We start from the raw sequence: 25,669 nt of genomic DNA on the forward strand, positions 1-25,669 counted from the left end.
GAAAGAAAATCTATGTACTATGCAAGGGAATAGCATTATCATATTCTCACATGTGGCTTTTATGCATTTTTAACCTTATGGAGAATAGAATATTCTGGTATTCTAATTGATTATAATGTATAAAAAAGAGCCGTGAGCAAATTCTTCCATGTGGTTCTATTATGATAATGTCCTACAACAGGGACAGACTCAGGACTATTAAAACAATTTAATTAAGGGTCAAGGATAATTTCCTGTAACACTAAAAATTCTTAAGACAGGATCCACAGGCACTGCATAATGGCACCAGTTATAAAAAAGTTCATGCTTAAGAAAAAAATCTATAAAGTGATTTTGATATGTGATTTTTATTCAACACTCCTGAACATGGTTTCAACTCATTAGAGTAGTAATAAGGCAAGAGAGGCTACTCTAAATATAGAACACAGCATACAATCGTAACTATACATTACACAACATCTAAATGGTTTTTAGACATAATTCCAATAAACCTGCTCAGTTACTAAGACCTCAGCAGAGATTAAAAGGAAGATTGCACTGTAATTTTTTAGTATTGCACCAATCCTGTTTTACTGCAGCTTAATTTATTTACTGACTGTCAACCTGAGGCTCCAGAGTTAACAGGGTCAGAGATGATATTGTGGGGCTCCGGTGGGAGTCACCTGGAAAAGCTGGTCATGCATCTCCCGTAGCATAAAATATACCAGTGTAAGTGGGTCAATCTTAAGACTAAGGGACTGGGAAGAAATATACAACATACTACATGCAAAAACAGAGCAGAGCACTGTATCATCTCTGACCAGGGCTCTGTAACCTTCCTATGCTTGGAAAGAGTTCGCTCTCTCAGCCACTAAAGGATAATTTTTAGCCAACTGAACAAATACTGTAACATTGTCAGTGAAAATGCAAATATGAAGTCATCTAGAATTTTACCCTCAAAACAAATTAACTGCTTTTGTTCTTCCCACATGTCCTTCCAGTCTGAGGTAAGAGTGCTAGCTGCTGGTCTAGCTGGGACTCTGACTCTCTCAGGCCCTTTCAGGATACCCTAGTTGGATTCTTAAGACTTCCTAAGACCTCCATCTTGCCAATACTAATTTAATCAAACTATGTCTCGTTGACAGCATTATACTGATCACTGCACTGCCATTTTCAAGCTCTGAGAGGTTCTGATTCCATTTTAAAACTCTTGACTTCTTGTGGTTTTCGTTGTGGAACGTTCCCCCCAGGGCTCGAGGGCAATATGCAGCAGCTGTGGCATAGGATGCAGCACAGCGACCACTACGGAGCTTGCACGGTGACATGGGCTATGTGAGTAAGAAGGGTCATGCGTATATAGCCCTGTGTTCTTTGTAAAGGATACGAGGTGGTACTTAAGTGTGAAAAACAGAAAGTAAGTCCCAGAAATGTGATTCAAGGTGAAAAATGACAGAACACAATATATGAACAATGAGATTTTCCTGATGAGGCTGTGTGTCCTTTTACTGTCAACCTAGCAACTAGCAATGGTGCTTTTTAAAGGTGAAATTAAGATGGCAGAGAGGCACCTAGAAGAATTAAGGAACACAAGCTATCCCAATTCATCCTTAAACTTCGAATGTATTTTCCTAAACCTCTATTACCCTTCTGGATTTTTCAAATCTTACGTACACTTCCTCTTTCGAGGAGTAGCTGGCACTTGCTCAGGCAATCAGGGCTGTTGGTGAATTCAACCAAGGCTTTCTCTGCCTGGAGTCGAGTGGTTGTGTCTGTTGTCTCATAAAGCTGTTTGCACAGATTCTCTAGTTGGGCCAGGCTCTGGAAAAGATCAGTCAAGAAAGAAATCAGTCTGGCCTACTATTTATACACAAGGTACTGTGCACAAAATCACTAGATGAAGATAAGTAATAATCAATGGAGAGAGATCTGCTTCTCAACTCTGAGGAGAATCTGGGTGACCTTTAATAATAACCATTTATAGCTTTTTAAATTTTGTATTTTAGAAGACAAAATGGTAAAACACCTAAAATACCCATACTTTTTTAGTCATTCTGTTGGAGATCAATCTTAAATGATATATTCATTTTTCCTTGCAAATACCCATCCTCCTAAGCTTTTCCTAAAGGCCTTCAAATAAAAATTCAGAATTTACTTTTTGTCAACAACTTCAAAATACTGGAGGCACTGCTATAAAATTAAACGCTTAAACATACAACATAAGTGTCACATATATCTTTATATAATTTTAAGTATTTTGCCTTTTCCTAGTAGTTTTAGCTCACAATTATGTGTGCCAATAAAGATGGCCAACCTCTATGAGAAAGCTTCAGAATGCAAGTACGCACCTTCCTCCCTGGATCTCTCATGTTTCAGGTTCAGCAGACTCTCTCCTCCTGTCGTACTTTAAACTCTTGCTTCGGTTCCAAATTTAAAGTGGAAGGGTCAAAATATATTCAACCCTCGCGTATGCTCAGACGGAGATAAGACCAGGGAAACGCCCCCAAACAAACCCTTCTCTCCAAATCTTGAACCAGTTCCAGGGAGGCAGGAAGGGGATGGGTGTGTGCTTTAGTCAAAAACCCAAAGGGATGCAAATCTACTTCCACTGAACAGTGGTGTTGAAAAGCAAAGAGGAAAGAAACCAGTAAGAGTTCACTTAACTGTCACCTTTCACTGACTGGAGAGGGCAAACATCTGTTAGTCTTTAAAGGAATGGTTTGGACTTTAAGAAGAAATCTGAGCCTATTTTCCATAGTAGCAAGCAGGATTAGGTTTAAACAGTATGAGGGATCCTACTATTAGAAATGACAATTCTGACAGGAACAGAAATAATAACAACAACAATAATAATGATAATAATTAAACAGACCCGGGTAAATAGCCTACAATTTCTTACACAGCCTGTCTGCCCAAGGCTTTTCATGATCACTTTATTATGGTGTTACTTTATAAATCACAGCTTTTGCACTAAGTAGGAAAACCCTTAGGGCAGGATACCTATTTTATTCAACCTGATTGATAAATTTCAAACATTAACCTAAAGGAAACAAGAAAGACAAATTCTGATACTCTAAGATCAGCAGTCTCACTTCAGAGAGCTCCCCAGCCACAGACCCAACATCCCCTACCTCCAAAACAAAATCAACCAACCACCCTTCAAAGTATCTTGGGACTCTGGCCGTATGTTTAATTTGTTCCTCTCTGACTTCCAGGAGTCTCACTTAATACCTTCTTCAATTTAAAAGCACAGAGGAAACTGCACTTGTAAAAAAGTCAGATCTCAGTGAAGTTCCATAAGTAGCACCAGATTCTTCATAAGCTTATGAACACAAGGAATAGAGGATAAGGCGAATTAATTACATATATTCCATAAACACAAGTGAAAGTGATACGCTTACAATACTGGCCCAAGATCTTACTGATAAATGAATCAGTTTAATTTTAAATCCCCATGTTCCTAAGCAAGGGATTAAATCTCCTTCACAAGGTTTAGTTTCAACCTAGCAGGCTGGGTCTCCCCATCCCGCACAAAATGATTCATTAAAAAAAAAAGAGAAGAAAGATGGGGCTCCTGGGTGCCTCAGTGGGTTGAAGCCTCTGCCTTCAGCTCAGGTCATGATTCCAGGGTCCTGGGATCGAGCCCTGCTTTGGGCTCTCTGCTCAGCAGGGAGCCTGCTTCCTCCTCTCTCTGCCTGCCTCTCTGCCTACTTGTGGTCTCTGTCTATCAAATAAATAAAATCTTTAAAAAAAAAAAAAAAAGGAAGAAAGAAAAAAATTATTTTAAAAATAGGTTAACAGTGGCACCCGGCTGGCTCCATCGTTAGGACATGCGACTCTTGATCTCAGGGTTGTAAGTTTGAGCTCCACGCTGGGTGCAGAGATTACTTAAAAAAAAAAAAAAAAAAAAAAAAGGTAACACAGAAGCCATCAGCTGAAAGTCACCCTAACTAAAACTGAAAATATCTATAAAATCTGGTATGAAGTATCGGGGAGCAGCAGCTGCCTCATAACTCCACAGCCATCACACTCTGGGAGCTTTCCAATAACCTGAACAGACACTCCCTCCAACAGTCACGCTCTTAAGGTATAATGACTCTCCTTCAAGTCTGATCAATCAGTTCTGGCAGCACCCCCAGTGCATCTCTTGTTTATGTTTATTACAACAGAGTTCACATGACGATGGCTGGGCGTCTGTCACCAGTACTCCCTTACTCCTAAAACCTACACGCAGGTTACGGTGGGCTTTCTCGGTCATTGTTCTGTTTTGATCGGCTTTAATTCGGCAGACAAAAACATACTGCAGGGTAAAGTCTGTTACTGAGTTCTCAGCTCAGGAAACAGGTCTGTTTAAAAAACAAAAAAGTAATTTGACCATTTACATCAACAGTTTGAGCAACTACAGCCCTGTTTCTGTGTTTCCAGAACGAACAGGAAATGATTTTGTTTTCCTAAACAATTAGTGAGAACATCTAAAAACCACAGGGTTAAAAGTCATTTTATTTGGGAATGTTACCCGTACGACCCACCGAAGGAGAGGAGAGTGATACATTCATCTTTATGCCCTTCTGGATCCCAACACTTCTAAAACAAATCTAACAGATTATTCTGAACCACCTTTTTTGGGACCCCAATAAAACAATTTATCCTATGATTATTTGATTAGCTATTAAAAGTAGTATTTCACATTTAGGATGGCAACAACACGTCATGGCATTTCCCCTTTTTGCACAGTAACACCTGTATTAAACCTTCTCCCACCCGACCGTCTTATTGAGGACAACTACTATGTGATGACAGTTCAGTCACAGAAAAGCCTCCGGAGAAGAATGCCTATTTTCTATTCCTGAGACTGCCAAATGTATAATCCACAAAGAAACTTCCATCTGGTCCCACTGGAACAGAAAAGCACACTTGGGTGAAATACTGCACAAAGCTGGAATGCGATCTGCCACTAGCGAAGCACTGCTTTAGTACAAGAGATACAAGACAAACCCCCAAACCTAGACCATGCTGATTTCAGCGCGATAGCTAAGATGAACGTACTGAAAGAAAAGTGTCTTCACTAATATTTAGCAACAATATTATTTTCCAGTCTTTTAAACTTGAATAGAGAAAATGCAGCTCATTTAGTCTCATTTCAATATAAGGTGCAACCAGTTGAGACTACAGACCTCACAATACAATGAAGAATAATAACCTAAGAGTTTCCTTTAGATTAGAGGAAAATGGAGATTGTTTCTGGATGAGATGTTATACTACTCCACAAAGCAGAATACTTGGGAACTTATTTAATTTGTACAATACTGCTTTTTAAAAAGCCAACCAGTATGTATTTTTAAATTAGCCTCACTGCTTAAAAAAAAAAAAAAATTCACTTGGAGATTTCCAATCAAGGACTAGGATACTTAATTTTAGGAAAGATTTGATAACAGTCCCATACTGCTGAGTACTGGATAGGGAAAACAAACAGAACCCTTGGACGACTGGTCAGAGCTGCAGATTCTCGGCAGAGTCCATCTTTAATCTGAGAGCCACCAGCACCCCCCGATCAGAAACCACCATCCTATTACAAAGTGTGAAGTGCAGGCTCCATCCAGAGACTTTCTCATGAAAAATGTGGAGTAGATTCACCAATTCAGTATCTGAATTTTCATGCTCAGGATGCCTTAAAATATACAAAAAAGAATTGCTGAAAAAAAAAATCAACCCACTTTCAACTTGCTCATAAACTACATTAATTGACATCTTCTTCAGTTGGAACTTTTCTGTGTACTAGGAAAACACCGTGTTAATTAAAGACGCATACTGAAACTGCCAGGCAAATCATTCTGAAGATCCTTAAGTAAGGTTAATAAAATTAATATACTAATTACATTTTATTATTTTCCTACTTGATAAGGCATTCTTATTGTCAATAACGAGTACCCAATTATCATAGTAATATCTTTTAAAACTCCCAAAGATCCAGTAACAGTCAATTGTTAGGTTAAAAAGCAAGAGGCAAAGGTGTATATAGTGTGTATCATTTGTGACATATGTTACCAAATTCAAAGAAGAAAATCCGGAGGAATACAAACCAATCATCTCTGGGAGGTGAGATTATGGGAAACTGTCAACTTCTATGTTATATATTTCTGTAACTTTTCAATTTTTGACAATCATGTATTACTTGTAAGCAGGAAAACCCCCAACAACTATACAGATAAGTATCTTTTTAAAAAACAGATTTGAGCTACATTCTTTTTTTTAAGATTTTATTTATTTGACAGAGAGAGACACAGCAAGAAAAACAAAAAACAAGCAGCAGGAGTGGCAGAGGGAGAAGCAGGCTTCCCGTTGAGCAGGGAGCCTGATGCAGGGCTTGATCCCAGGACCCTGAAATCATGACCTGAACCGAAGGCAGATGCTTAACGAATGAGCCACCTAGGCACCCCTGAGCTACATTCTCTTTCTAAATTAACTTTTTAAATTAGTAACATATTACTAGTTAACAGCTGATTCTGTTTGTAGTCAGAATTCATAAAACCAATTAAAAAAACCAAAAAGGCAAAAGGCTATTTTAAAAATGAATTAAAAAAAAAGATTTTATTTATTTGACAGAGAGACAGCACAAGTAGGCAGAGTGGCAGGCAGAGGAAGCAGGGACCCCGATGGGGGGCTCAATCCCAGGACCCTGGGATCATGACCTGAGTGAGAAGGAAGCTGTTTAACCGACTGAGCCACCCAGGTGCCCCTAAAAATGAAATTTTAAAAAGCTATGTCTCTATTTATTACTTTTATTTTGTTCTCACCAACTGTAAATGTTGGTAATTTAAATGGCCTAAAAAGAACATTCCACAAAAGATTTCTCTTGTTTATGTTATCTAGAAGGCAATCCTATGGGCCAAAGCCATTATGGTTTTATACATGTATCAGCAGATATCGAAGATATTATTTGTTACAGTAGAGTCAATGGGGGAAAGTAGCTAGCTCTCCCAGGAGAATGGTTTTAAAAGTTAAAGAAAAGTTTACAAAGCCAGTGCAAAGCCAGTGCACTTCACAAGATATCCAAATGGTCAATAAGCAAATGACAAGGTGGTCAATCACAATAATTGTCCGGAAATTAAACTCAAACCACATGAGATATCTATTAGAATGATTAAAATGAAAAAGCCAAGATCTAGTGTTGATTTGGATGTGAAAACAAGAAATCATGCGCTGCTAGTGGAGTCTGAATTGGTTCAAACACACTGGAAAATTGGCCCTATCTTTTAAAGCTCAAAATATGGGTACCCTATGACTTCGCTATTCCACTCCTGTGTAAGTAACCAACAGAAATCTGTGCTAAATCCACCAAAATCCCCCCCTGCAAACCACCCCCCCCCCAAAAAAAAATCACACACAAAAAAACATACAAGAATGTTCAAGGCAGCACCAAATGTAATTGTTCCTAAATGGAAAGTCAAATGTACTTCAACAGCAGTATGGAAAAATATCTCATTTTCTGCTCTGGGTGCTGGTTATACCGGCACACTCATTTTGAGACAATCCGCTGAACTGTTTAATTTGTATATGTTTTTGTTGTTATGCCTCAATGAGAAGCTTTAAAAAAAGATGACTGAATGTCACAGTTTTCCCATAATTCTCCAGGTATTCAGTGTCATATATTTCTTTCTGATATTCATAAAAAAAGAAGTTCATCATCATAACCGACAGGTACACTCTAGAGTTAGAATGCTGTACTTTAATATCAATTCATGCTTTTAGAACCCTAACTCAATAAATAAATACGGTAAGGTTCCTGGTTGTTCTGGGGGACATTCTATGTCTGAGGGTGCTAAAAGGCTGAGTAAAACTTTGGTTGCAGATGCTGTGTAATGTCTACTGCCATAAAACAAGATAAAACACATATTTCCAGCAAGTGATAATACTACGCCAGAGCTTTGCATGCATTAGATAAGGACAGCAAGTCTGCTAACATATGAGACTGCAGAATTCTACACTTAGCCTCAAAATACTAATCAATTTGAACTTGCAATAAACACGTTAAGATCCTTGTACTGTGGGTAACTGGCAGCCAAAACACATGTAAACAACCTATTTCAAGAAGTAAGCAGACAGATTAACTGTGCCTGGTCACTTAATGGCTTACTGACTTAAAAACTTCACTCAAGTGTTTTTTGTTTTTTGTTTTTTAGATTTTTTATTTATTTGACAGGCAGAGATCACAAGTAGGGGGAGAGGCAGGCAGAGAGGAGGAAACAGGCTCCCTGCTGAGCAGAGAGCCCGATGCAGGGCTCAATCCCAGTACCCTGGGATCATGACCTGAGCATGGCAGAGGCTTTAACCCACTGAGCCACCTAGGCGCCCCTCACTCAAGTGTTTTCATTTAGCATGTCACTAAGCCCTGGTTTTGGTTCCTTCTCGTCATCACTCACAGAGCAAGGAATGAAAGTTGCAGTATCAGCGGAATCCTCTAAAGTAAGGGTTGTAAAAAGTACTATTGACAGCCTTAAACCCGCCCATTGACAGTGTCGTTTTTTGTCTTACAGTGTGGTTTTAAAGTTAGATATATATATATATATATATATATATATATAGTTGCCAGTATTTCATAATATCTGGTTTTCAAAGAAAAAAAAATAATAATATCTGGTTTTCGAGCTTCCCAAGAAAAATTCAAGGATCTGATAATACTGGACCAGCATTTTCAAGTGTCACTAATCAGATGATACTTGGCTTGGGCAGGTTCTTGTAATTCACCACAGTTCCTGCAGGCCTTTGAGTGCTTTCTCCCTGGGCTTTAATGTAGTTTTTGTCTGCTATCCGTGGCTTACTCTACGATCTCAAGGGTAAAGAGTAGTGAGCATACCACAGATTTGGGCTTAATTTTGGGTACTCTTTGCTGAATCTGTTTAAAACAACAACTGCATTAAAACTTCGACAGAAGAGAGAGATTGAGAGTTAAAGCAATTTGGACACTGGTCTCAGTAATTAACTGTGTTACTTGGGGCAAGTTAATTTCCTGAGGTTTCTGTTTGCTCATGTGCAAAAGAAGTGGATTTTATTATTTTAAAAAGACACTCCCAGCTCTAAAATTCTGATTGTAGTATACTATTCTTTCTCTTTCAGTTAAATAAGGAAATCAGATTTGAAAGTAAGCAAATATTTAAAGATAATATTAAATTTAATATTTAATTAGTTAAATTAAAATTTAAATATTATAATTAAGATAATCATGAAAACCACAGTCAGGACAAATTTTCTTAAAGAGAGAATTACACTTAAAAAATAAATTTGGGGGGGCGGGACGCCTGGGTGACCCAGTGGGTTAAAGCCTCTGCCTTCAGCTCTGGTCATGATCCCAGCGTCCTGCACTGAGCCCTGCATCCTGCATCCGGCGCTCTGCTCAGCAGGGAGCCTGCTTCCTCCTCTCTCTCTGCCTGCCTCTCTGCCTACTTGTGATCTCTGTCAAATAAATAAATAAAATCTTTAAATAAATAAATAAATTTGGTAACACTCCCACCCATACCTCTTACATGGGAGCTTTACTCACAACAACTTCAGTGACCTAGCAGAACAAGGATCATTTTGGAGGGCAGGATGAGTACAGTGTAATGACTAAGACCTTAGATGTCAGAAAAATCCCCACTCCTCTATTTACTAGCGGTGGGAATATAAGTTATTCAAATCTTTCAAACTAGTTTTTATTTCTTTTAAGTAGAAATATTTACCTCACGAGAATGTAAAGTCAGTAAGGTACTGTATGTCGATTGTTAATGATTGAGTTTATTATTGGCTATGATCAATTACACTAGCTATTAAAAACGCCTGGGGTGGCTGGCTGGCTCTTGATCTCTGGGCTGTAAGTTCAAGACCCATGTTGGGTAGTTGTACTTAAAAATAAAATATTTAAAAAATAAAACATTTTAGAAGCACATAGGTAAATGCATATAAAAACTGCACTGCCAGGGCACCTGGGTGGCTCAGGTCATGGTCCCAGGGTCCTGGCTGGGATGGAGCCCTGCGTCAGGCTCCCTTCTCAGTGGAGAGCCTACTTCTGTCTCTCCCCCTGTTCCTTCCCCGCTTGTGCTCTCTCTCTCTAATAAATAACATAATTTTAACAACAATAACAACAACACAAAACTGCACTGTTTCTTTTAGAGGGGTTATAAATGCCTTTTCCTATAAGGGTGGGTAGCTAGGAGGATTGGGGATAAGATATACAAGTGATCTTCATTATTTGTGGATTCCGTATTAGTGAATTCATCTACTTGCCAAAATTTACTTGTGACCCCAAAATCAATACCTGTAGCAATCTGGTGGTCAATTGCAGACATATTCAGAATGGTGAAAAATCTGAGTCACTTGAGATATATTCCAGCGTGGGTTTAACATTCAGCTCTCCGACACTGAACAAGTGTGAGCATCCTTTTTGTGCTTTATTTAGTGCCATGCTTTTCAGTTTTGTGCTTTCTGTTGTTTATCTTTCTTCTAAGTATTTTATTATTTCGAAATTTCTAATGGAAGTATAGCTGACATATTTGAGCTTATTATTTAAAATGGTTCAAGCATAGTGCTGAAGTGCTGTCTAATGTTCCAAAGCCAAGAAGGCTGTCTGAAAATACGTGTTAAAGCTTCACTCAGACATGTTAAATATGGTGCCTTTAAACAGAAACAGAAAAAGACCAAGGTTATAGGTTGATTGGTTGATGAAAATATTGTGACCAGAGGTCTGTAGGAACCTAACCCCGTACATCCTCTACGAGCAACGTTCTATCTGGTATCTCTTAGTTCAGTGTTCTTGGTGACTCACACAACAGAACCACCATGAATAATGAGGTCTGACTGTATTTCTGGGATCATTACGCAGTATTCAGTACAAGTTTCCCCAGAGAAAGTGAACTACACTGCCACTGTTTAAGGCATTTGTCTCAAAACAGAGGTATTTATTAACTTTCGTAACTTCCATATTAGTATCTATCATACTCGAATTCTTGCACAATTGACTCAAATGTTTGCTTAAACTGCATTTGTATTATTTATGTATTGTGATTTTAGTTAATGAGCAGTAATGAACACACTAGATGGAAAAGACAAAAGTGTTACAAATGTCTGGCACATAATAGGAGCTTCACAAAAATGTCTTGTATAAATGGTTAACTCTAACTTTTAAAAGCTTCTAAAGGGATTTGGGGTTAAAATGGCAGATTGGCCACACATCTAATTTTGTTCCCTCCCAAAGCCCAACTAAAACAACATTACTGGTATTTTTAAAAGTCATAATCCCTCATGGATGGAGAAGACAGGAGAGGAGACAAATAGCAACAAAGTTTTGGAATCCAGAAAAATCAGTGGTAACTGACTTAACTGACTCAAGAAAGCCAAATTCCTTGCCAGATCTGAAAACCAACATGATTTGTACTCCAGGCTCAGATATTAAGGTGAAGTGGGGTGGCCAAAGCAAGGAAGAACAGGGTGCAAAGTATTTTTGAAAAGTTAGATTCCAGATATTTTCCCCTCACTCCATGCCTCTGAATGACTGCCTCCCTTTCTCTGGAATGGAAGATACCAAGACATTCAAAAGCACATCTGAGGATATGGGCACCACACAGCTAAGAGGTAAATTACAAGGATACTGAATGGTATGCAGTCTTTCCCTACTTAGTTCCTTCTACACAGAAATGCCAGTGTCCAGATAGTATTCTCTAGGCAGGAATTTGGAAGATATTCCCCTGAGAAAGGTGATACTTAAAAGACCACCGATATAGGTGTCACCCAACAAATGGTACAGTCAGATCATCCTACTGTGATGCTGAAGCAACTTTCCAGTCAACTCTGTAGTCTCTTAATCTTGATTATGAGCAAATAATCAAAGATTACTAGAAATCTAAAGAAGCCCTTTAACAAGGAAGATAGCATTTAAAACAAGACAACAGGCCCCAAATGGAGTTATGCTAAGCCCCATGTCACCAAACTGAGACTTAATTACAGCTTTATGAGAATCTTAAACCATGTGAATCAGGAACCACTTGATCAGCACCAGTTAGGTAATCTGCCTGACAGACCACTGGTATCCCTAAAGGAAAGTAACTTTGCAATAACCAACCCCCTTTTCTGCCTAGTAGGACTTCCGTGTTCCCACTTCCTTCTTGCCTATAAGTGTTTAATTTTGTGCTGCAATTTGAGCACCTTTATGTCTGCTAGATTGGATGCTGCTTGCTAATTTTTGCCCAAATAAACTCTTGAAGTTTTAATATACCTCAGTTTATTTTTAGCAATTGCAATCTAAGTAAGCACACAAAAAGCAACCTGGAACAAATGAAAGTTATTCAGGAAGAAGGACTCATGAAGAGAAAGATAAAAAAGATAAAGGTGGGGGCAGGGGGGAGAAAAAACTATTAAGCTCACCAAAGAAATTGGAAAATATACTGCAACTGTGGAATAAGAACAGGATGCTCTAAAAAGAAGACATTCAAAGAACGTAAAAAGAGATGTTAGAAATTAAAAATATGATAGCAGAGATAAAATATTTTATCAAGAAGGTTGGAAAATTAAGTTAAAGTCTCTCAGAAAGTAGAGTAAAAGGACAGAGATGGAAAATGAGAGAGCACATATAAAATCAGAGACCAGGTTCTGGAGGTGCAACATCCAAGTAACGGGAGTTCTAGAAAGAGAAAACAGAGAAGAGTAAAGGAGAGGAAATTATCAACAAAATAATTCAAGTTAACTTCCTAGAACTGAAGACCATCAGCTGCCAGAAGGAAAGAGGCTACTGAATGCCCAACATCACAGGTGAAAATCAAGCCAAGGCACATAGCAGTAAAACTTCTGAGACCTGAGGACAAAAAGATTCTACAAGTTGCCCAGGGAGTGGGAGGATGGGAGTTGGGGTCAAAAAATAAAAACAAAACCTAAGCCAGGTCACATACAAATGATCAGGAATCAGATGGCTCTGGACATCACAAAAGCGACACTGAAAACAGCCAAGAGAACAGTGTCTGCAAGATTCTGAAGGGAAATGACAACACAGAACACTACACCTACCCCAGACAAACAAGTAATCAAGTGTGAGGGGAGAACAAAGCTATTTCTCGCCTGTAAAGCCACAGCAATCTATCACCCATGCTCCTATGGAAAGAAAGCGTTTCACATCAAAATAAGAGTAATCCCATATATAAAGGTAAGTGTGGAATACAGAAAATGGGAACTGCCAACGCTGGAGAGACATCAAAGAAATCCCTAGGGGGCGGGTGGAGGGAGATCCTAGGATGGTAACTGCACTGTCCCTCCTCGAAACCAGTTTTATTCAAGCAAAGTGGCTCAAGGGCCAAGTCTTGTTAAAGAAGTCATCACTAAGGATCTTAGTGCCATCTTCCTGCCATGGAGAACACTGGGTGAGGATTCTTACATGAAAAGATTTCACCTTAATCCAGGTCAAAGAAGAAAAGCCCTCAAATGACAAAAGTAACCACTCTCTATTAAACATCTTGGAAAGCTTGTCTACAGACCTGTGTAATCATTCTAAGCTAACATTCCAAGAACAAAGGCAGTGGTGCAACATTAAAGGATGGCTTTGAAATTAATACTGCATTGTATGGTTACTCACAGCATTTTAAAAATCTGTAACAGGCTTTAGGCATAAACATTTTACATCCTATGATTTATATAAATGGAGTTCCAATAAGGAAAAAAAGGAATATACTTGGTTTTTGCCACCTTCACTTCCTTTATAAATAAGGTTGTTTGTCTCTCAAATGCCTTTTATGGAACTTGATTCCGTCATGCTGAGAGCAGTAAAAGACCTAACAATGTACTCTGCTATGAACATGGCTGAGTAAGAGAGTAGACTATGTAGGCCAAGCATATCACCTTACAAAAGGAAGCCAACGCCCAGCCACTTGGGAACCCAAATTTGCAGTACAAAACAATATACCTTTAAATTAGCTTTTTTGCTATATTAACCATCTCCCTAAGACCTCTTTTTTTAGTAGGCTCTGCACTCAGGGTGGGATCTGAACTCACAACCCCTAGATCAAGAGCCACAAGCCAGCCTGAAACCTCATTTTTTTTTTTTTTGTCAGAGACGGAGAGAGAGTGAGCGAGCACAGGCAGACAGAGAGGCAGGCAGAAGCAGAGGGAGAAGCAGGCTCCCTGCCGAGCAAGGAGCCCGATGTGGGACTCGATCCCAGGACGCTGGGATCATGACCTGAGCCGAAGGCAGCCGCTTAACCAACTGAGCCACCCAGGCGTCCCTGAAACCTCATTTTTAAAGCAGATCTATAGAGGGAGAATAATCCTGTTCAGAGTGTCAAACCACACCTCTACTCTAACAATTTAAGTTGGAATGATACTGTCTCCTGATACCAGATTTTTTCCTTACAAATTTAACAATGATTTTTATCATACAGCAAGCATGGACAAACATGCTTCCAAAGGTCAGAAAGCAATAGCCTGTTGTTAAAGAAGCCAAACTATGAGTTGTACAGACTTTACCTTCATTTAGTCCTGGTTTCCAAGAGCAATTTGTTTTTGAGTTCTTTATTAATTTAGGTTACACCGTAGAGGCATACCGTTGGGCCAGGTATCAATTTGGCATAAGATTCAAACTTTATAGAGTTTTGAGTGTATTTTATATGGAATCATCATTTAAAAATATTAAAATGGGGCATCTGACTAGCTCAGTTGGTAGGACACACAACTCTTAATCTCAGGGATGTGAGTTCAAGCCCCATGTTGGGTATAGAGCCTACTGAAAAAACAAACAAACAAAAATATTAAAAGTGCCATTTAAACACTTAATTGTATATAATAGAGCAAAAAAAGGGATCAAATGCAGAATTACCAATTATCTTTGGCCACCAATCACCAAACCTGATCATTATGTTTTACAGTGACTAAATAAAAAAAGGATTCAGATTAAAACATTTATACTTAGTTTTACTAACAGGCTATCCAAATAAATGTGATTGAGCTGGTGAATATTTAGGGAACTTCAGGAGTCTTAGGGTGTTCCCCTTTCTTTTTAAACACAATTTTCATGGCTGATAGGAATTCCATTTACAAACAGAATCTAATTTGCTTAAGAGAATGAAAAGCCAAGCCACAGACTGGTAAATATCTTTGCAAAACATGTATCTGAGAAAAGACTGGTATCCAAAACATACAAAGAACTCTTAAAATTTGACAATAACAACCCAATTAAAAATTTGGCAAAAGACCGAACAGACACCTCACCCAACAAGATATACAGATGGCAAATAAGCATATGAAATGATGCTCCACATTGTATGTTATCAGGGAAATGCAAATTAAAACAACAATGTCGAACTACTACACATCTATCAGAATGGCTAAAATCCAAAACACTGAAAACCCCAAATGCTGACACGGATGTGGAGCAACAGGAATTCACATTCATTGCTGGTGAGAATGCAAAACGGTACAGTCACCTTGAGAGGGACTTTGGTGGTTTCTTACCAAACTTAACATTCTCTTACTAGACTATCCAACAGTTGCACTCCTTGGTATTCACCTAAATGAGTTGAAAACTTAAGTCTACAAAAATACCGTACATGAATGTTTACAGCAGGTTAATTCAGAATAGCAAACACCTGGAAGCAACTGAAATGTCTCAATAGGTGAACAGATAACCTATGGTTTATCTAGACAACAGAACATAATTCAGAGACAAAACGAAATGAGTGTTCAAGCCACAAAAAGACATGGAAGAACCTTAAACACCTATTACCATGTGAAAGAAGCCAATCTGAAAAGGCTGTATCTGTGTCATTCCAACCATATGACATTCAGGAAAAGACAAAACTACAGAACAGTAAAAAGAGCAGCTGCTGCTCCCACAGAGCATAGAGCGCAACTCACTATCCTGAGACCATGACCTAAAACAAAATCAAGAGTTTGAAACTTAACCAACTGAGCCACCCAGGTACCCCTGTTACTTTTATTACCCCATGCCTCCCAAACATTATATGCATATGGAAAAGATCAGCAAAATATATCTTGGTTTGCCTTATGGGTCTTCTATTTTATATGGCATATTCTGTCCTTTCAAAATTCTGAATACAATTCTGGCACACTCTGACAATTGAAAAGTATTGTCTCTGTAACTTGCTGCAGCTTAACCATGCATTTGTCTCAGCTTAAAAAAAAAAAAACAAACAATACTCACTTCACCTGAAGAACCAAAGTTACTGTAAATATTAGATGTCACTACATATGAAATAACAAAATGTGCAACTAAAAAAAATGTAGTGTGTGCAACATATCAATATTATATTTGGACAGTCCTAATATTTTCATTCACAAACTTATTACAGGAAACGACTACTGGTATTTTGCCATCTCTGACATCCTAAATTGATACATGTTTTCTGAGCTAAATTCTCAAAAGAAATAGGCAGCCCAAATGAATTTGATATCCTAGAAAAGACAAGTGACATGTGCTAAACAGGTCACTAATACCAAGGAGGAACTCTCTAACAATAAGGGGGATGATACTGAACAATTTTTATTTAAATCTGTTGAGACTCAGTTGGGTTATCATCACTCCTATCTTGATACTGTTGTGTCTCCATCACCTTTAAGGATTCTCACTGTTCAAACAGCACTGGGATCTTCTCTTTCACAGGCAACATATGAGTCACAGTTAACTGTATACTTCATATACTCGTAATTAACATAAGATCTTAATGTAAGTTCCAGTACCATAAGTACCACAAATACTCTTCAAAAGTAGTTTCCCAAAAATACTGGGAAGGGAACACAAGGGTCTGAAAAGACATTAGCAGTAGGTGGAGACCAAAACAAAATAGTTGGTAAGACATCTATACGGCTCCTGGCTTCTCCAAGTATGATCAAATGCTGGAGGGCTGCATCAATATTTTAACTACAGACAGAATGGCAGACAAAAGACAAAACAGTGAATTTTAAAGTCCGGAAAGGAGAGTTTTAATAGAGGTTTCAGGGGCAGCTCTGCTTTAGACTCTATGTGACTCTGGAAGTTCCCCAACTTGACAACCTCTATTCTGTCACATAGAAGACAGGACTCATTCATTCAATGACAAATACTTGAGTACCTACTATATGCCAAGCACCACTCTAAATGCTAGAGATACAGCAGTGAACAAAACAAAGACCTCTGCCCTCTTGGAGGTGACACTATAGTGAGGCAAGACAAATCATAATAAACACAGTACATTAGCTTTAGGGTATGCTGGAAAGTGATAAATACTATGGAAACAAGGGAAGATAAAGAGAGTATATATGTAGGTGGAAGAGCTGCAGGTTATATTATTCTAGGGTAGTGAGTTACATAGTAGTCACCTTCATAAAGACCGTGAAAAAATGAGCCAAATGTTTAGAAAGTGAAGGAGTTAACCAAAGAGGGCACATCTACTTATGACCCCTAACAAGGATTCCCTAGGGATTAGGACAACACACACACACACACACACACACACACACACACACACACATGAGGTCCTCAAAAGGCAAAGACTATCACATTCCTGGGTATCTACCAACTCTGTGTTAATCTCTGTGCTATACACTTATGTATGTCTCATTTCCTACATAAATTTAAGACAGGATATTAAAATCCTATTGGTAGTTATTATTTTTTGAAAAAGTAAAAGGCAAATAAAAGTTTACATGAGTTCATTTAAAGGTTACAAAAAAAAAGAGGAATGTGCATATAAATATATATAAAATTCATCCAACCAATGCTGTTTTTTGAAATTAACAATGGCCTACTGCAAGATACTTCCAAAGAAAGTCCATGTAACATTTGCAGGCTGGTAAAGATAAACTGAAATTGACAATCCAGTAGCTGGAATGAAAACAACAGTAATAGTCCCGGAAACAGACATGATGTGACCTAAACCTTTTCACATAACCTCACCAACAAATGTCACTTATTTGATGGGGAGAATAATTTACTCTTCCTTTTAGGGGACAAAAATCAACTCCGGTAGTTTAGGAACATGAAATATTCCTTCATCGAATGCTACAGATGTTAATTAATCTTCATACAAGTGTTTCTTTGAAAATATCCATAAGAGCCTGTGAGACAAATGAGATTAAAGAAACTACTTCTAAGGAAATGAAATGACTTTAGATCCATTCATCCAAACCAGAAACAAATATTTCAGGATAGGGCTGTGAGTTAAGTAAAGGCAAATCCACCTAATGTGTATGCTTTTTTTTTTTTTTCCTTTTTTAATCCCAAACCAAACCAAACCCAGATCCCAGTAAGAATGACTGTAAAATTACCTTCTGGAACTTAACCTGTTCCTACTTTGGTAATTAGGTTTAAAGCAAAGTGTTCCTAACTCTACATTTTCAGAAAGTTAAAAGACTTCCCAAACTGTAATAAAGGAAAGTTCTGTCTGAATTTACCCACCCAAAATAATCAACAGTACTCAGTAAAGTTAAGGACTGAACAATGAATGAAGTGAGACTCGGACTGAGGTGGACAGCTTTTTAAGAACCTTGCCCTGGGCATGAAGAAGCTTTACCTGACTCCTGGCAGAGTTAAGAGCAGTGGCTGAGACAACTTATTTGTCACATGGGGAAAGAAGTCCTGATGCACTTAGCCTCAGCTTAAAAAAAAACTTTTTTTACACCACACTGCTTTCTTCCTCCTCCCGCCAATCACATTGCTTTTAACAAATTAATTCTCAAGTGCTAAACCTGTCTGTAACTACTCTGGCACAATGAGTGCACAAATACACTTCCATCTGAGCAGTGATGATGGCAGAAGTACTGCATACAGCAAGAATCTCAGTTGCTTGTCAGTTTCATGTTATTCAGTATGTAGGCTTTGGAGAAAGGTGGCTCTGCTAGCAATTTCCTCTGGACGGTCAATGCACTAAGGATGACGTCTGTGTCAGCTTTTATAGTTCCTGGAGCAACAACTGAATCCCAAAGAACAAAAGTTGGTTAAGGCAGGGAGATTTGTGTTACACAGGGAAGAAAAGTCACTTAATTATAAATGTGGAAATTAAACTTCACGGTGTGAGGAAAAGAAACTCATTTTGTCTAGAATGTTAATATCTAGAAATACTGTGCCAATGTATGAGATTTTCTGAAAAGTATAATTCAACAATTCAACAGAAACCGGAAACAGACAGCACCTCGAGTTTTGAACACGGAGAAGTCCAAAACCTACAGAGAGCTACAAGCGGAAATGAGCAAAACTTCAGAAGATTATTTGGAATTGTGGGAACTTTCAGGACCCTGTCCTATCTCAGGACTCTTCATTTGCTATTGTTGCCAGAAGTCCCCAGGCCCCGGGGCAGTGTTTCTTCTGGATGACTCAAACTATGTATGAAACCACACACTCAGTATCAAAGCTCTCTAGGGTACTGGCTCTTTAAGAATCCTTGGAGCAGTTAAGATGGTTTCCTTGAAATAATCCCACCATATCCTTCCAGTCTGAGAATATGTCATTACCAAAGCCTGAGACATCTTCTGAAGTATAAAACATTAAACAAATTTAAGAAGCACGGATGTTTTAATAGGATGTTGAATTCTGGCTTACTAATACTTTTTTTCTGGAATAAATGATTAAAAAAGAACAAAAACAAACCCAGTAAAGTTCATTTCTTCACCTTGTATTAGGTTGAGCTATATAAAAATGCCAAATACCTAATCCAATCACTCTTGATCTATAAAAGTGGCAATTTTATGTGGTTCAATCTAATATGTAAAAATAACACTTTAAAATGCCTTCAAAAAAGAAAAAAGTCTTCAAAGTACTTTTAAATTTATGTAATTTATGTTCTGCTTCTAATTAAGGACTGGATTTCGATTTTAAAGAGCATTTTTTTTTCTTAAGATTTTATTTTTAAGTAATCTCTACACCCAATGTGGGGCTTGAGCTCACAACCCTGAGATCAAAAGTTACATGCTCCACAGACTGAGCCATGCAGGTACCCCTTGGTTTCAATTTTAGATCAATGTATTAGGGTGAGTGCTATTTCAGATTTGGTAAGCAATCAGACTTGAAATCTATCCATTTTAAATCTACTTTCCACTCACAATACAAACCCTCTGGTCTCTTCAGTTTTCCAATCTATCATCCTCATTCTTCTGGGCTTACAGGGCCTGCTTACCACCCAGTTTTCTGATTCCCCTGGGCTTACAGGGCCTGCTTAACACCCACTTTTCTGATTTCCGTTTCTCTCTTTTCTTTTCCCTTTCTTTTCCTTGCTTCCTTCCTTCCTTCCTTTCTTTTTCTTTCAAGATCTTGTTTTTAAGTAATTCCTACACACAATGTAGGGCTCAAACTCATGACCCCAAGATCAAGAGTCCCATGCTCTACAGACTGAGCCAGCCAGGTGCCCTACTCTTGTTCATTTCTGCAGCTATTACACGTGTGCTTAAGACCCTGTTTGTGTACATCCATCAAATCCAAACTGCTAACCTGTGTTCCAATCTTCCGTAGCTTTATTCTTTTTGGCTCTGTGCCCTATCAATGACTCAGTGACTTTTTTTTTTTCTTTACTATAATAACAGATTTCTAATTTTGCTCTATACTTTTATTAGTTTTTATTTTATATATTCCTTTTTTAAAAGATTTTATTTATTTATTTGACAGAGAGAAAGAGAGATCACAAGTAGGCAGAGAGGCAGGCAGGGAGAGAGGGGGAAGCAGGCTCCCCACTGATAGAGTGCCCGATGCAGGACTTGATCCCAGGACCCCGAGCCAAACGCAGAGGCTTAACCCACTGAGCCACCCAGGTGCCCCTATTTTATATATTCTGAAGCTATTTCATACAAGTACAGAAGCTAAATCTTTTGTTATTAGTGACTTTTTGATCTCTAAAGGCTTTTTAAAAAAAAAAACGGTTACTGTTACCAATCTCTCCTGCTACTTTGTAGATTAATTTTTTAACTGCTGATGGTGTCTTTGAGGACGAGAAGTTCTTAATTTTAATAGTCCAGTTTATCATTATTTTCCTTTATGATTAGTGTTTTGCTTGCCCTGTTTAACATACCATTTCCTATCCTAAGATCACAAGTCTATTCTTCTATAGACTATAGAAGTCTATAAAAACTTTTTTTAAAGTTTTATTTCTTTTACTTTCACCTTTAGATCTTAAAGTCACTGGAAGTGACCATGTTGCAGGGGTGGTGGTCAAACCTTACTTCTTTTACATTACTATTTTTAGTCCACTCAGACAAATTGGATTTTAACTCTGAAATTACTTAGTACTTGTGATTTCTAATCACAATTTCTACCCTGGACTCTTTTTCCTTCTTCCTTTCTGCTATTATTTGTCATAGTTTTCTCTCTGCTTTTTCTTTCCATTTTTTGGATTTAAAATTTTTTTTTGTTTGCTAGTTTTTGAATTCTATTTTTCTCGATACTAGTTATCACACACTCTCAAAAAAGTCCAAAGTTAGGCAATATTTTATCCCTTCTCCTGAATGGCCTTAGAACATTAACTATAATCAGTTCTCTCCTGTGTTACATTTGTTATGGTCTGTTATTTTGGTTTTATCTTTTGAGTCCTAAAAATTAGACATTACTATTATTTCATACATTTGTTTAGATTTGCTTATATTTACCAATTTCACCTTTATTTCTCATACAGCCAAACTCTTCAAGGATATTTTCCTTCTTAAGAATCCTTTATATAAGTTTTTAAAGATTTACTGATGGTACACTCAGTTTCTGTTTATCGAAAAATGACTGATAACACCTTATTCTTGAAAGATTCTTTTCTTGGGTATATAATTCTAAGTTGACATTTATTTCTCTGTACTATCTTTTGGCTTCCAGGTTGCTGTTGAGAAGTCTTTCTTCCATGCTCTCCTTCTAGGTATGTTAAGATATTGTCTTCCATGTCCCTTAACCATTTATATTTTTCCTGTGCTTGTCTCTCTGCGATGTACTCTGAATAATAACTTCAGATCTCCAGATCTCTCTTCCTTGCTATGTCAAGTATACTAACCTATTCACTGGGTTAAAAATTTCAATGGTTGTATTTTAAACTTATATTCTACTTGATTTTTTGGTCAGATGTGTCTTGTTTTTGATGATCACACTCTGCTTGATTTTTCTTTTAAAAATTCATTACTCTGTTAAGCATTTCAAACATAGTTTAATTTGTTTTAATTCTCTAATAATTTGCAGTATCTGGGGTGGGGTAATCTAAAACCGTTGCTTCTTGTTTCTGCTAAAGCTCATATACAGGGGCCTTTTCTGTGTGGGATATTATAAACTCCTAATTGCTCAAAATAAGTCTGTGGAAATCCTGAATACCTATATTTTCTTATTTCTGCTAGTGGCCAGCGAGAGCTAACAACTCTAGTTGTTTTCTAGGGTCCTCAGCGTTAGCCTCTTCACTTTGCAGGAGCAGGAACAAGTGCTTAGTTTTGGCATTTGACCCAGAGAGATGTTCACTTCAACACTCACTCCCCATACTCCAGTTTGGGTGAGTTCCTTGAAATTATTTAATAGGGTTGGCAGACTTGGGGATTTCCTTATTTCTTGCAAGCCTGTCAATGCTTGTCCAAATTCTAACAGATCTACTTAAATTATAGTGACAGGGTACTTCAGAAAAATCAGTTTGCCATATAATAGGAAAGGGAACTCTATCTTCCTACAAATTTTGCTCCCAAGGGACTTTCCTTATGTTTTTGGTGTAAGGTTGACTATGTATTTAAAAGGCATTATTTTAATTTTAATATTTTACTAAGCATTTTTGAGTGTCATATAGAAGAACTTTAAGTAATGTACTCTGCCATTCTGCTAGAAATTTCTGAAGTCCTGTTTTTTTCTCCAAACATGTTGTTACACTAGATCTCTCCTATTTTATACCCATGTACTTGCAGGACATTGCATTTATTTGTATAACATTTTATACCATCATATTTGGAGAATTTTTCTAGTCAGTATATTGAGCTCTTTCCAGTTCCCATTGTCGAACAATCCACCCCTTTACCCTGTATATGAGCAGCGTGCTATACTTATATTCCAGCAGTTATTTGTTTATATGATCATTTCCTTTATTGCCCTTTGAGATTAAAAAAATAGGAAATGTCTTAATTAGTTTTGATTTCTGAGCCCATCTTGGAGTATATAACTCACAGGGGTATTCAATAAATGCAATATTGAATGACTGTCCTTAACTAAGTTACTGCTAAAAATACTAAACCAGATAAGCCCATGGTCAGACCCCTAAGCCATAAGCGGGACTTGGTTCCCAGCTGTCAATGATCCATTAATAGCATTCTTTGTTATGGTCAATCAACTAGTTATTCAATTCAGTGATTCAACAACTATCTAAGACTGGGAACAATATCTAAGAAATTTTACATTTCAGACAACTATCTAATGTCTATGACAATATTCTGAGAGATTTTATCAAATGCGTTTCTGAAATCCAGATATATTTTGTCTAGAGCATTTCCCTTTTCTACTAGCCTTAGTGACTCATCCTAAATCCTTCATGAAGCCTTTTTAAATATTCACATTAAACTGATCTCTTTAGCACAACGGTGCACTTAACAACATACATTTTTACACTTTAACTATATGCTACCTTACTGGTTTTTTTTTTTTTTTTTGCTTTACTGACTAGTGAGTTTATAAATTATCTTCCCGTGACATTTTTTACCATTTAAAAACTAAGCTATTTTAAAAGAATTATATGCACATGATTAAAAATTTCAGAGTAAAAAAAGATTTTTAAAGAGTATCTTCCCTCTACCCTAATCCTTTGGTTCATCTTCCAGAGTCAACCACTGTAAGTTGCTTTTATCCTTACAGAAACTGTCCTTACACAAAAAACATTAACTCTGTGTGTGCACACAGACACAAACATCTGTATTTCTACACAAAGAGAATCAATTTTCTTACACAAACAGGAACTTCTGTATTTAGCTCTAGACCTTGCATTCTTAAATTAATAATACAAACTGGTGATTTGTTCCCATATCCACACATAAGTATGTCTCACATCTGAATGGCTACCCAGAATTCCTTTACTCTGGTGTGGTGACAAAGCACACCCACAGTGATGCTGTGCGCTCCCTGCATTCCTTAAAAACTGTTTAGGGTTTGGGACCCATGACATTTAACACAGTGTTGAACAAACAGCAAACAGTCAATAAATTACTGCTTTCCCACAGCAGAATGTCTTTTTAAATGTATGATATCTGGGGAGAGAATGAGAAATCTCCTCTCCAGTCCCACCCTCGCTAGGGAAAATGGAAGGGAAGAAACAGGAAACAGAAATCTTATTTCTACAAACAAAGCAGAGTAAAAAACACCCATGAAAGAGATGTATTCAGTTACAGCAATCCAAAGAATAAAGGAGCCTATACATTTCTCAGGTGATATGAAACGGTATTTTGAAACACAATCACCATAGCATCCCAACACCATCGTCCCAAACACTTTTATGTGATGACGCCCAAAGCAATTTCGATAAACTATCAAGTTCTTAACTGTGACAAGCCTGGGAAAGCTGTATTGTATGCCAATTCCTTAAAAACACAAGAAGTTATTTCCTGTCTTTCTCAAAATATAACCAAGCTCAAGAGAACAGCTAGTGACAAACCATGATGTTCTCTAGCTCAGGGGTACTTCAAGGACAGCCCCTGGACCCCTGGGAGTTAATGAGACTCTTTCAGGCTTATACGATCTAAGCTGCTACTTTCAAAATAATATTAAGATGTTATTTACCTTTTTCACTGTATTGACATTTGCACCAATGGTGCACCAATGGAACAAAGGCAGTGCTGGGTAAAATTATTGGTGTCTTTGCACAAACCAAGGCAGAGGCATCAGAGTGTACTAGCAATCATTGTATTCTTCATTGCCACATTCTTAATAAAAAATAAATAAATTTTTAAAAAGGGCCAATTTTCACTTAAGAATGTCCTTGATGAAGCAGGAAAATTATTTTTTTTACTAAATTCAACCTTGAGAACATATCTTTTTAATATTCTATGTGACAGATAGGAAGCGTGCATAAAAACTTCTGCTGCATACCAATGGGTTTTCATGTAAGAAGGACAGCTGAGATATGGTTTCGATTCCATACTGCAGCTAACCTTCACAAAACTACTCCCTGTCAAAGAAGTCTCAAAGGAAAATATCCGTAATTATCTGAAAGGCAATTAAAATACTGCCCCCTTTGCAACTACATATCTGTGTGAGGCTGGATTTTGTCCTTACACTTCAACCAAAACAATGTATGGTAATGGGCTGAATGTAGAAATAAATCCAGCTCTACTCTATTAAGCCAGATATTAAAGAGTTTTAAAAAATACAAAATAATGCTACTTTACTAAGTTTTTGTTTGGTCTTGGAACACTTCTTCATAAAAATGTTTATAATGGGGTTAATTTTAAATGAATTAAACACATTCTAAAAATTTTGTCTTAATTTCTAAAATAGTAAAATACTGTAGCTATAAATCACATTAATAAAAGCTCTTTGGGGTCCTCAATATTAAAGGATATAAAGGGGTCCTGAGACCAAAAACTTTAATAAACTGCTGTAGTTAATGAAAAACACCACTTTGGCGAGCTCTGTTCCTCTTTACACACAGCAGGACTTACAAACTACCTCATTTTTCGTACTTAGCAAGAAATACTTCAGAATACTATTTGAGGGGCGCCTGTCTGGCTTAGTCAGTAGAGCATGTGACTCAGTGTCAGGGCTGTGAGATCA

At 37.5% G+C, this 25,669-nt stretch overlaps 1 protein-coding gene across 2 annotated transcripts in view; it reads right to left on the reverse strand.

Moving 5' to 3' along the window:
* Positions 1-2,563, reverse strand: part of XPO7 (exportin 7) — a 38,249-nt gene extending 35,686 nt beyond the window's left edge. Inside the window, exons 1-2 of one of the 2 annotated variants that reach the window (XM_032855887.1) lie at positions 2,325-2,563; positions 1,651-1,797 (exon numbers count right to left, since the gene is read on the reverse strand). In XM_032855887.1, the coding sequence (XP_032711778.1) occupies positions 1,651-1,797; positions 2,325-2,345 (168 nt within the window). In that variant the 5' untranslated portion in view covers positions 2,346-2,563. The remainder of the gene's footprint in view (positions 1-1,650; positions 1,798-2,324) is intronic. The other variant, XM_032855888.1, reaches the window with a different exon arrangement.
* Positions 2,564-25,669: the final 23,106 nt, after the last annotated feature.

Source organism: Lontra canadensis, unplaced genomic scaffold (genome assembly GCF_010015895.1).
Source record: "Lontra canadensis isolate GAN:19392208 unplaced genomic scaffold, GSC_riverotter_1.0 scaffold10, whole genome shotgun sequence".
NCBI lineage: Eukaryota > Metazoa > Chordata > Mammalia > Carnivora > Mustelidae > Lontra > Lontra canadensis.